The sequence below is a fragment of the Rhopilema esculentum genome, chromosome 14 (genome assembly GCF_057945365.1).
Source record: "Rhopilema esculentum isolate cy_ngs chromosome 14, ASM5794536v1, whole genome shotgun sequence".
NCBI lineage: Eukaryota > Metazoa > Cnidaria > Scyphozoa > Rhizostomeae > Rhizostomatidae > Rhopilema > Rhopilema esculentum.
In genome coordinates this window covers 4,549,934-4,564,673 of record NC_142828.1, presented here as the reverse complement: position 1 = coordinate 4,564,673, position 14,740 = coordinate 4,549,934, and the positions used below count along the sequence as shown (strand labels likewise).

The 14,740-nt window shown below is 36.3% G+C and overlaps 1 protein-coding gene across 3 annotated transcripts in view; it reads right to left on the bottom strand.

The window, feature by feature from the left end:
• The window catches only part of LOC135696379 (uncharacterized), a 44,616-nt gene extending 30,694 nt beyond the window's left edge, over positions 1 to 13,922 (bottom strand). Inside the window, exon 1 of one of the 3 annotated variants that reach the window (XM_065215752.2) lies at positions 13,677 to 13,922. In XM_065215752.2, coding sequence (XP_065071824.2) covers positions 13,677 to 13,743 — 67 coding nt within the window. In that variant the 5' untranslated portion in view covers positions 13,744 to 13,922. Of the gene's footprint in view, positions 1 to 351; positions 8,538 to 8,572; positions 13,656 to 13,676 lie in introns of those variants that run through there. The other 2 variants (XM_065215751.2, XM_065215754.2) reach the window with 2 other exon arrangements.
• Positions 13,923 to 14,740: the final 818 nt, after the last annotated feature.

Genomic DNA, 14,740 nt, shown 5'->3' with positions numbered 1-14,740 from the left:
TTTTGTCAAATGAATACACAGAAATCGATAAAGTTCTATAGTGCCAAACGAAAAACTAGAACTTTGCTCCACATAAATTTGCTTAACCACTTTGTTTGTTTTTCCTTTTTCAAGACTACCCATTCGGGACCCTAAAAAATTTCCGTTCAATCGATTCTTTGTTCACAATGTTCCACCAAACTCTTAATTTATGAATGGGCAAAGCATAATTCAACAGAAACAACCTGCATGGTCAAAAGCCGGCTAAATTATAATCCACAAAAACAGCTGTCGCCAATCACTCTTAGTTTACGTGTGTAACTTCATCTACGACAAGTTTTCCGGACACAAAACAGGTCCTTCTATGTTTACCTGTAAGTTTTATTCCCCTGACTTTGTTCAAAGTTGCACAGAAGTTGAAATTGTAGAATGACTTTTGTTTCGTATTGCCCGACATCTTTTAAAGAAGAAGCAATAGGGTGCCAACACAAAATTATCCTTCGATGTTGCTCTGTTTAGGCCACAATAAGCGTTTCCACAACACTGGTCTTCACACTTTGTTTATCTTTATATCGAAATGATGCTGTTTCATAGTGCTGTCAGGAGCATCCTTCATAATCTCACACAGATTCACTTATTGCTATGTTTCCATAAACGACTCTTCACTACTCTGTTTTCTCTGGCTTCATAGCAGCCCTTCAGTACCCCCCGTAAATTAGTGAGATTTTTGCCATTATGCCCGCGGGATTACCTCGAAAGATTTCGAGAAACAAGTATCTGCAGCAACACGCAAAAGAGTCGCGATTACGAATTGGAAAGAAGTCGTGCAAATACCACTAGAGACAGGAACATTAAAATCAAATTTTCCTCTGTGCTCCTTTCTTCACTACTAAAAGTATGTAGAAAACAACTGATATAAATGACAGGGCCTGCTCTACCGATTCCCAATTGGAGGGGGGAGAGGGCAGCAAAGTAAACAAAATATCCTTTTACCCCTTCAATTTCTAAATTTCATGGCCCCTTTGAAAAACCATTTGTGTATTCTAATAAATCTACAGGTGTTCATACATATTAATGTTTAGGCCCATTTAAATCATTTATCTAGGAAAATAATTGGGGCATGGCCTCTCGGACTACAGACTATGGAATCGGACTACGAAAATATTCATGGGGTGCCAGATTTGCTTTCAAGGATGCAGTTAATGTGTTCTAAATTTTTGTAACGACAGATCGATGATATGTTTTACTCTTGCTTTCGTCCAATATTTTTGGTCCTATACTCAAAGTATTTCGTCCAGTATTTTGCCCAAGTATGATATAAAAGTTACGGCATCAAATATAATGTTGAAAAGCTGCGATAAAAAGTAAAAAACTTGACAAGAGCGATCCCCCTCCCATCCCCTAAGATCAATATTTGCTACAGTCCTGTCTAGACCTAATGAAAACGAGATAATAGTCCAAAAGTTCACGTTATTGCGGCTATAACCAGGCCCTCAAACCACTTGCCCATATACAGTGGCGGACTGGCCCACAGGCCCATCGGCCCGTGGCCGGTGGGCCCCCTCTAAAATTTAGCAAGAAGGGCCCCATCTTGGCAGAAAAGGGCCCCATTTTAGGAATGTGAGGATTTACGATATCCCATTACAAATGATAAACGTCGTGGATTACAAAACTAAGTTTGAATATAGCGTCATTGCATGTGGTTGTAAATAGGATTGGGTCAAAATTAAAAAAAGTATGATTTGTGTAAGTTATGGGAGGTAAATAGGGAACTTTTAATATGATGGAAATTTCTGGAATTTTGAATTTTCATGGACCCAGGTTCAGTTTATATGCACAACATTAGTTGTAGAGTTCACCTTAATTTTTGCCAGTGACGAAGGTCGAAGCTAGCAACAAAGAAAACAGTTGTGATTCAGTAGTTAACTTTAAAAAAAACTCAGCGTTAATTATTTATTTTCTCAAGCCATGCCATTAAGATATTGCAATGCGAATGATACTTCAACGGGGACTGCTGCATCTTCTTAAAGATTCCTCTACCGAATAATCTAGTTTTTGCTTGCGCTTGACTGTTTGGTGTTAAACATTAACGGGTAAAGGTATTGCCTCATGGACTTGAAAATTGACATAAAAAAGATGTCAAGAGAATGACAAGAACTTGCCAAATTGCACATAATGGACGAATAAACTTTGAGTCGAAAGTGGTTCTCAGAAAAGAAGTCAATGTTGTTGCAAAAAGGGACAGGACTGATCAATGGTTTTTTGGAATGCAAAGGAAAGAAATGCAACTTCTGATAGCATTTGATTGAAAAATTTGGTTTCAGAAATATTTGTAGTGTTTTGTTGTTTCTTTTGAGAACTTTGGCTTCATTTGTCGCTAAACAAGTCTTTTCCACTTTTTGGTATTTGATAGAAAGTTGGACAATCCAAAAGGCGTTCAATGTATTCCTCATGGGAGCCACACTCTCTGCAAAGCGAATCAGTGTACTTTCCTTTGTAGTTTGCTATTAGGTCTGACATCTTTAGTTTAAGCTTCAGTAGGGACGAGGCTTCCTCACACCTCAAATTTTCTTTCATTTTAAACTAACTATCCTTTGAGGTTAGTTGTCTTATTATTTTTAACTTTGTTTTCTACGAGAAGGTATCTTGCGCAAGAATTACTGAAATCCAAATCAGACCGAATTTTCATTATTTAATGTTAAATTTCAATTAGATTACTCTGCACCCATTTGTCATCAACAGCTCAACTTTGCTATTAGTGCTACATATGTTATGTTGCATAGAAATTGAATGATTTTGATAAAGTGTTCACTTGACCACGCCCCAATTTTCAGACCACACCCACCTGTGCCCCCCTCAGTGTTTCATGGCCGATTAAAAATTTTGAGCCAGTCAGCCACTGCCCATATATAGCCATGTTTAAATGCTTCTCAATGAAATGCGTGAATGTCCGAAACAGACGACGATGTCATAAAAAAAGAATGTACGTGTTTGTAGTTTAATACAAAAAACTATTCTTCTTCAAAAGCAGCTGTTTTTTACTAAAGAATCGATCATGGAGTTTGGCTTAAATAATACATGTGGAGCACTCTCATTACAAATAGATTTTTCAGATAACCAAACGACCTGTTGTGCAATTCATGCGACGATTGTCGAGATAATGAGTAAGACGATGCTCACCTGCGCAATCAAATACGCTAATGCATTGTCGTTTAAAGCTTTGGGTTTAGAGAGTTACTTTTTCAAAGTTTGGTGGTTTACTTCTTTCTTGCAAAGAACCTCTCCGAAGAAAAGTGCAATTTAATTCATCTGTGTATTCTCGATTTGATTGAATCTTTGATTTAGAGATACTTTTTTGCAAATTTGTTCACTTCCCTAAGGTCCCAACATTCCAATTCTAAATAAAATCAATTAACTAGTGCAAGAGTTAGATTAAGCGACAGCTGACTTTAGGGGTAATTAACTGCGTTAAGAAAAGTGGATTGTACCTAAACCATAGTCAATAGAAGAAAGAGCCTCTGGAATATTTGACCGTCGTTGGCTTAGCCATATTGCAAGTGAAACGATGCTTAAAAAATACAATATCCACAAATGATGCTTTAAATCATCGTCATGTTTCTCTACAGGCTATACTTAAACTGTAAGAAAAAAGAATAATGGCGGGTTTTCAATTTATTAATTCTTTACGTTTTTAGCAAACGTGGGGACTATAACCCACTCCCCCAGCCCGCCTGCTCTGCAGTGCCTTTATGTATTCATGTTTGGTGTATTTATTTAGATTATAGCTTACAAAGTTTGTTGCTAAAAACTCGAAACTAAACAAACTTTGAAAATAAACTTACTTGTTGTGATGCCTCTTAAACAAAAATGGCCTAATTCTACAACTTTGGCCTATTTTTCCCATCAGTAAAAGTAAGGGTTAAGGCCTGTTATCTCCTAAATTACCAAATTTTTCAAAATGTTTCAAAACTTTGCTCATATTCCGATTTTGTAAATAGCTTATCTATAAGTTAGCTTTCTTTTTAAAACTGTGTTTTTATTTTCATTGAACAAACTAAAGTAATTTTTACGACCTTTGACGGAAGTTGAAATCTTCCAGCGTTGAAATTGGTTGTTTAAAAGTGGTTCTAAAAGTATCAGAAATAAGAAGATCGGTAACGAGGTGCTTGAAAAATGCAAGATTTTACAGTTTTACAGTCAAAAACAGCAACAATCCCAACTCATAGTAGAAAATTTCCACTAAAATTTATGGCGTTCTTCCTCCTTTATTTCACATTCTAGGATATTTGGTATGGTGCAGTTAGATTGCTAAAACAATGAAAAATCGGCGGCCAACGAAATATTATTACATGACCTTATTAAAAGAGAGTTTATTGGTTTTCCATGAAAGCTATTTACACTAAACGTTAACATTTGAATATCTGCTAATAAGATTGGTTATACACAGCCAAGTTTGTGCATGTAAAAGAACTTAAGAACGATATGATTCACTATTACAGCTTTAAAACGTGTCTAGTTTTCTTAACAAGATTCTATAGTCTTTCTTCTGTCATCAAGCCTAGGTTATGGATCATAATTTCAGTGTAAAACCAGCTATTTAGATCGCATAAAAATAAGTCGAGACTCGTTGGAGACATAGACATCGCAAGCCTGCAAGCCATGCGGCAGAAACGCAACTGTTTTAAATGAGATATATATCACGTTTATGGGAGCTTATGTAAGGTAAAATACGGTAACACATGTTTGGCAAACTATGAAACGATACAGTTTCATCCAATTTCAAGCAACAAACATTAGAAGTAATTTGATATCATTTCATACTATATAAGTAAAGCATTCACAAATACCAAGCGTAGAAGGGAATAACATGCCAAAGTTCGATTAGCCTGCACCTGCGTGATACATTTTTCCATTGCAACTTTATTTATTCAATTTGTTCTGGCGGCTTATAACGCAAAACATGAATTTCAAAGAAATGATTCAAAGCTGTTTAGCACGATAGCGGAAAGTGTAGCTTTTATCTACTGGGTATAAATTAGTGCTAATAAAAAAGAGCAAAATATTCTTTAACTGCATTGGTATATGCAGATATTGACTCTGATATCAATTTTTCTGAGCATAAGTTGAGATTAATATCACAAAAATCTTGATTTACATAGAAAAAAAAAATTCCCTTTTTTCCTTTTGAGCAACGTACTGAATTTAATTTTCAACAAAAACGTGCTTGCATTTTGAATGGAAAGGAAGCAAAAGCTGTCTATTTCATCCTTAGGCCACTCTCAAGAAAATGTTTTCTCTCCCTTTAGACTTCGTATTAAGGACAGGTCGAAAAGCAATTGTAAATATAGTGTATGAGATTTTGAACAACGCAAAAGAATTTCCAAGGATATGCAGACAAAGATTGGATTTTCATCATTAGGTTTTACAAGATTTCCATGAAGTGATTTGCCCTCTAGAAAGGTAACGTTAAATGAATATTGAGATTTGTTACAGTAATTAGAAGTAAAGAAATAAGCTAAAGAATGTAAGAATGGTCTTTAGAGAACGGAATACATCATTCATGGAGTTCCCAATGTCAAATGTGAAAAGTCTCTCAGATACTGTATAGCTAGAATGCCCAAAAATATGCATGATCTTATTTGTCACGAAACATTTCAATGACATTAGATGCTTAATCACCTCATCCTTCTCCTTATTTCGCAAGGCAAGAAGACTTATTGTTCTGTTTAAATAGCTTAATGTTTGATTACAATTTATTAAACACGAAAGTGGATATATCTAATTCAATGAATAAACTGCTGGGATTAAAACAACAAATATCAGATGCTTAGTGCATTTTATTAGTATTATCTGTTATCAATCAGCTTAAGAAGAGTTTATACCTTGAATAATTAGAGAAACTTCAGAATATTTATCTACAACATCCAATTTAGTTATTTGCTAGAAAGCCATCTTAATTCATTTTGAATCGATGCATCTATCTCTCTTAATTTCCGAAGCAGATGCAAAAGCAACTCACCGGAAAGGAAATTCAATCTAAAATGGACCAGATGTTTCTTTGAAACACCAACAGCTAAGACTGCTTTTTTACTCGGCAGGAGGTTCCCAAAAGAGCTTCAAATCTCTTTTTATACATGAGCAAAGCAAAATATGTTTAGGTATACGCAGATTTGACCCTGGTCTCAATTTTACTGAGTATAATTTTTTGATAGATCTTGCTTAGAAAGGGAACATGGAAACATGGAGAATTTTCACGTTTTTCTTTTTGTGATGTTGGTGACGCATGTGTAAAGTGGTGTGTCATTATGTTTGCAAATGATAAGATTCCATACTTGAGTTCTTTTCTGCCTCTTTCACTTATATACTTGATTGTTCAATAACGGAATCTATCTGTCAAACTTTTATTTAAGCTAGTAAATTTACGAAAACAAATGAAACATATCAAAATAAACGAAAACTACTTCAAGGACTCTCTTGCTATTTTTGTCAAAGTTTTCAAATGTCTAAGACATCTCCAGTTAAAGACTACCTAGGACTACAGCAGTTTAACATCCCCTTCCGCCAAAAACATTCGTTAGGAACTTCTTCTGGCTCAAAGGCATCCCTACCTTGCCTCTCAACAGAAAATAAAGGAACGAAGACGATTTCAAGAAGCAAATAACGTATTGGGGGCAAGGGGCCTTGGCCCCCCCCTCTACAACACTTAAGTAGTATAAGCAAAATACTTTTGTTTTGTAAAACATAGCTATTTTTGCACTAATTTATCAGGGCTGGCCCCCAAAAACAAATAGCTGCATCTCGGCTTATGATTGAGGTTCTCAAACAAATCTGTTGGCAAATTTTTTACCAAGCAACCACAAGAAGAGGGGGGTGAATTATTGTAAAATTTGGAGCGACTGTTCGAATAGGTTTTATAGGGTTTATCGAAACTAGGGGTGTATAGGGTTTATCGAAATACATCTTACTCAAAGATTTTTGGCCCTTTCTTAGTATGTCCCCTTACTGCTTCAGAAGCCTTTTCCTGCAATCTTTCAGAGCTCGGAAGACATTACGGCTTCACAGCTGTGAGCCGAAGGAAGGTTATCAACCGATGCAATAGTTTTGAGGAAAGCCAATACATAGCTTGATAGGGCTGAACCCTTCAATATTTGCACAAATGCACGTAACTTATATCAGCCAATGTCAGCCAGCGTCAGCATTTAAGTTATACACATCTACCGATAATCTACTGTGGGCTGGAGAAGACGTTATTTGATTTGGTTTAAAATTCCTACGTGACAAAGCAGAATATGTGTTGGGCAACCATCTGTTTTGTCTGCTGATTATTATTCTAGAGATTACAAAGAAATTGAAGCTAATTTACCATCTGCTTCTCTATTTGCGATATCGGAGACTATGTTGATGAGCTGGATATCTCATTAAGATGATGTCATATTATTGGAAAAGTTGATTTGGAAGTAGCCAGTAACACAAGATAATGTCTGCCTATGGGTGGTGTCTGGATTGGCCAGCACCAGCAGCGGTTTTAAGGACTGCGGGCCCGGTGGCAAAAATATCTGCGGGACTCTTGTTCTTTACAATTTCTAGATTTTTTTGGTGTGGGGCCCCTTCTGGCTACAATAAGCGTGGGACCTAGGGCCATGCTCCCTTCGACCCTTCTTAAAACCGTGACTGGCCAGCACATTAAAATTCAGTGAGGCCTCTAACTGTATGTGCTGGAAAAATAATGCAGCATTGATGGCAGCACCATCTGCAAGAAATGCTGTTTGTAATGACTGTATTGAATTCACAAAGTGATGGCGTGTGAGAATGGTTGTATTGTAATGATTACAGCTTATATGCTGGACGTCTAATCATCAGAAAGGAAGACATGTTAATAATTAACATTGAAATGTAAGGGGGTAACGACCTCAAGGGGAGGGGGTAGAGAAATCTCGAGTACATACCAATGCTTTAATACCTCTCTTCTCATCTCAACATAACTCAAAATGCTTTTTCGAAAATAAGTATATTTAAATCTAAAAACTTGGTCTATTTATTTCAAGTGATGTTTAAAAGGTTGTCTCTACGCTGTCAATAGTACCTCGTATAAAAGGTTGTCATTTGAAAATGTATATATGTTCCAGCTCTTTAATGATTGAGCATGTGAATAAAACATTTTGTAAAACCTGTTGTTTTATGGGTTGCATTTGTTAGTTAATCGCTTGGCCAATCCAGCAGCCACGTAAAAAATCGTAATCGCACAGTCGTTAAGAGATTGCATTAAACGGCTGAAGAATACAATAGAAAAACAAAGCATCAAAGCGAGTAAAACACTTGCTTATCCTCTTCTTCCTCTCGGATAAAAAATCATTTTTAAATTATAAAGCAACAACTGCAAAGGGGAAAAAATTTAGTATCATAAAAGGCCTCGAGAACACAAAATGTTTTAATTATAGTGAAAATGACCAGCTACGGTTGAAAAGCAAGATTCAAACTAGGGATGCTTTCTTTCACCTGTGAAGATGAAGAAAATTCAAATACTTTTCGAAAAGCATGCGCTTCAGAACCAGCGATAAAAACAACATATTTCGCTTAGAAAACAACACCCTACCTCTTGGTGATCGTGTTCCTACAACCGGACTAGCTCTGTACTCCGAAAACGGCCGCCTTCGACGCGGAATCATCTATACCAACTGGTAGGCAGGAAGCTCAACAAACGTTCTTATGCATAAGTGCACTCGAGTCCTTTGCGCCGAAACGTATACACAAGTGATTAAAAATTTGACTGGCAATGCGGCTGTGCGAGGCAACTAATGTAAAGCGCGATCAGAGCGCGGAGAAACCAACAGAACATTCGCACCAGATGGTCAGAGATTTTGGTTTCGAGATGTCATATTTGATTGAGAGTAGAGAACGCAAATTCAATCAACGACAAAGAGAGGCAGGTGAATACCGTCTGTTCACTTTTAAGGACAAAGAATCACACCTACGAGACGATAGCATAGCAACATCAACTGAAATAGCGAATGGGTGGAGTTGTTGTTGTTTCATGACATCACAATGACAAAGACGTGATTTAGAGTCCTGAATGAATGCATGGCCACTGCACAACACAATAGATGCTGAGCCAACAAGCAAAGTATCTTAGCAGGAAAAATCCAATTTGAAATTCAGCTTATCTGAAGAAAATATGAAAACAGGGACACATCTGGTTAAACCTAACAACGCCTTTGGCCTAAAGAGTTTATTGTTATAGATCCTACAGCATCTAACAACATCTAGCAAAAATGAATTCAAGCTAAAGATATTAAAGAAGAGAAAATAAGTATATATTTGTGGCCAAGATTACTGGATTATCATCAAGGATTTTGTACCAAGAGATTTTTGTGAGCATTTCCTGACTAATCAAACAATCGGTATTAATTTAAGCAAGTATAGTTAAGTCGATTAAAATTTGAAGTGTATTTTATATTGGATTTGGTTTATCCCAACGAAAAATTGAACAAACAGTTGCTGACTTTAAATACTTTTTCACATTCATACATATTAAGGTCTTACGATTATCGCCAAGTGTGGGAAATCCTGAGTTACAACATCGATTGTAGCCTCTTCGAAGCTTCATTCTCACAATAATTGTATTATAAAATTCTTATTCATTAAACTTATACCTCGAACTTGTATTGCTTTTAGTACAGATAAGCGACTGGCACGTAACTTGGTCGATGCGAAATTGTCTTACTGTATGAATTCAGAAAACAAATGTCTTGAAAATTGCAATTGCCGGTACTAATCTCCATCCTAACAACATCCCTAATCGTGTTAGTCATTTCGCTTTTTCTGTCTGAAGGAAGATCTCACTTTGGATTATTTTTTTTGCTACAGCTGGTTATCGTGTAGTTGTTTTTACTCCACCTTAATCATACCAATCCCCAATCTCACCAGCAAATTGCAAAGATCGCGGGCGCAGTGAACTAGGAATTCGGTGTCTTAGGAGTTACGGACAAATTATATTAGTAACTAAAGCAATGGATAACAAAGTATTGTATTGGATAACGGTGGGTTACATAAATGTGTGTTTCAACCGGGTTGCGGAGTTAAGAAGTCAAAGCGGAAGATAATAAATCATGAATTTCGATCTGCGATGTAGCTAGCCGGGCTTATAATTTTAATCTGCGTACTTTTTTTGAGGAAGGTCTTGATTAAAATGTCTCTAACAGGTGCTAATGTTTAAGCTGGAGAATGACACCAAACTTCAGGTTGAGCAAAATAAAACCTGTAATACGTAGAGAAAATCTGAGAGGAACTTTTAATTTGAAGTACAGGAAATTCATAATCTTTCTCACCTTCCTCCATAGTTAAAATAGCCTCATGTTTCTGGTCACAAAGTTAATTTTTCAGTGATCACAACTTCGTTGATCGAGACAGGGTTTAAGTTGGCATTAAATCACACATTTTGACAAAAATATATCTACCACGAAGAAAGCTGTTGTCTTAAGAAGAATTCAAAGGCAGAAGTGCATTCTACAACCATTAATAGAATCTTAGATTCCTAAACAGAGATCGAATTTCGATTGAGGCAGTAGACACGTGTATGAATTTGAAAGAATCTTAAAGTTTCTCAATTGATTTTGGATGCTACTTCAAAAGAAATAGACATTTCTTATTTCGGTTACTCGCCATGATAACGATTACTCTAACGAAGCATATAATCTCCTTTTGTTGACAAAATATAGTAGATCTATCCGTGGTAGAAATGCAACATTAATGAAACCAATCTTTAAGATTAATAAAAACTTCACATGCAGAAACCTCGGACTACATAGAGTTTTATTTGATCTGGAAGAATTTGATCAATTTTGAAGGTTAGATAACGTTGAAAAGAAATCATAGCAGACACTTGCAAAGGTTTTAAAAAGAGAAACCGTAAGCGTGCAGGCCCACGTACAAATGGGAAAGTAATCAGAATTGTGATGCTTACAATAACAGATTCCTACTGAACCGTTGTTTGAAGTTTGCATTTACTGTTAGGTGGGCTCTGTATCATAACTCTATTGATATATTGTAAAATTTGGTCGCAGTGTCGTAAACATTGAGCGCATGTGACATCAAAACACACAGCTTAACCATTTCACAACTGGAAAATGTTTATATAAGAAATATCCACTTGCTATTAAAACTGCACCCGTTAAATTCCCTGACAGTAGGCCATTAGGATTCTGTCATTGTTGAGTGTAAATACAGGCGCGTTATGGAGCAGAAGAAGTCATCAACATAGCAATAAAAGATAACGCGTAATAATTCAACATCGATAAGCTAAATCGTGCTCTTTAGCTGAATTTTATTATCTCTTAAGTTTTATTAAAAGATTTAAAGTAAACCGATTGAATCAAGCAACACTTGCAAAATACAAAATCTCTATCTGGCCTTGACTTTTAACCATGACAATGTACTGACTTTTTATGTCACTTTAAATGATAACAAACAAATCTATGGCAATTTAAAAATTCTGAGGCAATCAAAGCTAATCTCTCGAGCTCTTTTATTATATTGGCGTTTATGGCTAACTTTTCCTTGCGTCTTGCGGCAAGACAGCATTGACATAAAAATCAGCTATTCTCCTACCGCAAGATTATGTGTCCTGGACGACCAATCCCTTATTGTTGGAAACTTGTTTGTGGTCAAAGCCACTTCAAGATGGAACCTGCTTGATGCTTTTTTGGCCTTTGAAAGCCAAAATTTTGGTTGCTTGACCCAGGTCGTGATTATTGGCGACGATAGCAGATGCTGGGTATGGTTGGAAAATGGTGTCCAGAATTTGATTGCAAGTAAAACAAGCTGCAACACATGTCTTAGAAACAAGAATACTAGTCAAGAGAAGCTATATCTGTATCAATGTGGCGTTATGAGTGCTGTTAATAGGAAGAAGAACAAGAAAATGCTACTTGGAAATCATTCTCAGGTTATGAAGAAAATCTCAATACGTAAGAAAGGGCTCTTGACACATGGATTGTGTGATATCAGCGCTCAAGCACGAGCCTCGAGCTCAAGAGCGGTTTTTTTCTCATTTCGGCCTAAAACTGAACCGCCATTTACTTTAAAAGTACCGCCGCCTTTTTAGAATACTTTCAAATCCTTTCGTGGGAGAAAAAATGTTCAAGAGCAATGCTTGCTTATTATATGAAGCTGAATTCATCATTTACTCCCAATCAGCTCACACTTCCCAGGAAGCTCATTCGAAAACATTTTCACTGGTGCCGTCTCTACAGGTGGAACTGATTCAGTGTTTTGGCGCAACTACCACAGTAGTTAGGCCTGAATATGTAAATAAAACTGTATTCGCCCAAGACTCAAAAGAAAAGGTTATTGAGCAAAATCAAGCAGGATTTCAACAGCCATATATGTTTTCTTCATGCCCGTTCATTGAAGGCGAGATTTTGTATGATATGAGGACAAAAAGTGGTATTTAATAAAAACAATAATAAAAAAGTCTTTTTGCAAAACGTTTGTATATTTTGTCTAGTCCTTTCATGTGGATTGTTGTGTTTCAATACCTGTATTCTTAAATGATTTGAAAGGATTCCAAAGACTCATACATAAAAAACCTGTTTCTTTTCTAAACCGGCGCTGGACTTTAAATTTTGTTAGGAAGTTACCAAAAGTCGAGTTTGCTTTTCAGCATATCAAATAGTTCTGAGATGTAACCAAAGATTTGCCTTATCGACTTTTGAGGTACAAGGCAGAATTTTATATTGGAAAATGGAAATTCATTCTTTTTTACTCATGGTCTATCTACACACGTTTTAGCAATGTCATCCTGGCTAATATTCTAAAAAATTTCTAACATTCTATCTTAATTGACAAGGCAATTGATACACTGGACAATTTTTTTGGAAAAAAGCTAATGTAGAAGCAATTCCTTGCAAAAAACAGAGAGCGTATTTCGTACGTATTACATGTCGCATACGTAATACGTATTGTGTATGTGTTAAATACATAAAACGTGTTAAGGAATCCGTACATGTTACGTATTGCGTATCGTGCATTGCGTATCGTGCATTGCGTATGTATTACGTATTCTCTACGTTTTATGCAATGCCAACGTTTTACGAATTCATACGTATAAATAAAATTTGTCTCCTGATGAAGTAGAAAGCTTTAAATTTCCCAAAATGCGGCATTGTGGAGAGAGAAGTTAAGAATAGCTTTCCATCTAAAGTGTCAATGTATTTCAAAGGTTGGCAATTATTTGCAAGCTCTTTGGGAACGCTTTCAATTTCGTCTAGCTTTCGTTCTACGTATCTATTATACAAACAGCGCGTTAACAAATGCTTTTCATTTCTTCCTTGAAGGAAACACAAAATGCTAACCAAACAGGATGCAACTCTCGTTTACTTTTGATACAGAAGCCGTAGAAAACACTAACATCGCGTAGGCCCTGTAAATATTTAGTTTGTATAAAGGTAAACACTAGTGATAATATCTTTAATACAAATGTCTGTTTAAGTCTTTCTTTGTGTGTCTGTCAAATGTCATCTGTGGTTTTCGCCAAACATCCAAGTATTGCATACCACAAGACCCGGAGTATAAATGATTTTATGTTGATGACATAGTATCAGCATCCGATAGGACACAGATTATATCACAAGAATTTATGATATGAGTAGACACCGTTCGTGCTTAAATCACTAATTCAGTGAATAGTAACAAACACATACCTTCATCTGCATCATCGCCGTCCGTATCGGATATTTCCACCGACACGTTTATGGTCGTGTCACCCATGTCCTAAGCAACAAAGCGCACCATTCTAGATAGAATCTAGTCCCCGTGTAATATGCGTTTTCAAGCCATGCTGTACTTTCAGAACGTCGAATTAACAAATGATAAGCTTTCGATTATCTTCCGGCATGCAGGGCACAAGCTCCTGTCAACAACGCTAACTGCCAACGGGTTTCTTTGCGACAGGTTAACAAACGAGAAACGGGGGCAATATCTAGAAAATAATGATCACAACAGAAACAGCAGGTTGGATTCAATTTGCCATTTGCTGCTAATTTTGAGATTGGATTGGAACAATCATTCATAACTGTCATGAACATAGAGGATAGTTTGGGACACAATGATAACAGAGCACAAACGAGTTTAGTGAAAAAACTAAAGTAGCAATGAAAAATACAGGAGAACTAAGAATTTAATCGCTTGGTATGCAGCCAGGAAATATCCATACACAAAAACACCACAAATACACTTTGCTTTAATGTACTAGATACACTGTCGCTGTTTTTCACGTTAATATTCTATCTCGATTTATTGTAAATGTATGTTGATAAATTATGTTTTGTTTAGGCCGTATGCAATGTACTATTTCATTGTGCTTCATCTAAGCAGAACAAAATAAAGTAACTATGTTCATAAGTGCTTCTGTCATAGCTTTAATCTTGAAAGGGCCGGTAAATAAGCCGTGGAAGTACTTTCTTCAAGCACTTTCAATCACCAGATTGTCCAGTGTATTGTGGCTTTAAAGATAGCTGGAGAAACGAGAATACCGCATTAAGTCTATCGGGTCGTGTAAAAGGCATGGACAGATAAAGAAATGATTTTTGAATAGATGGGACCCTTAAAGGAAGAGCCAGGGCGATAGCCTATCGTAGCAAAAAATGTGAGCATTTTTATTCCCTGTTTAAATGATAAATGACACAGGCCTCTATCCCCAAAAAAGTTTTTAATGACATGTTTCTAGTTTGTTTTAACTAGACCAATATAGCATTGAGTATTTTTG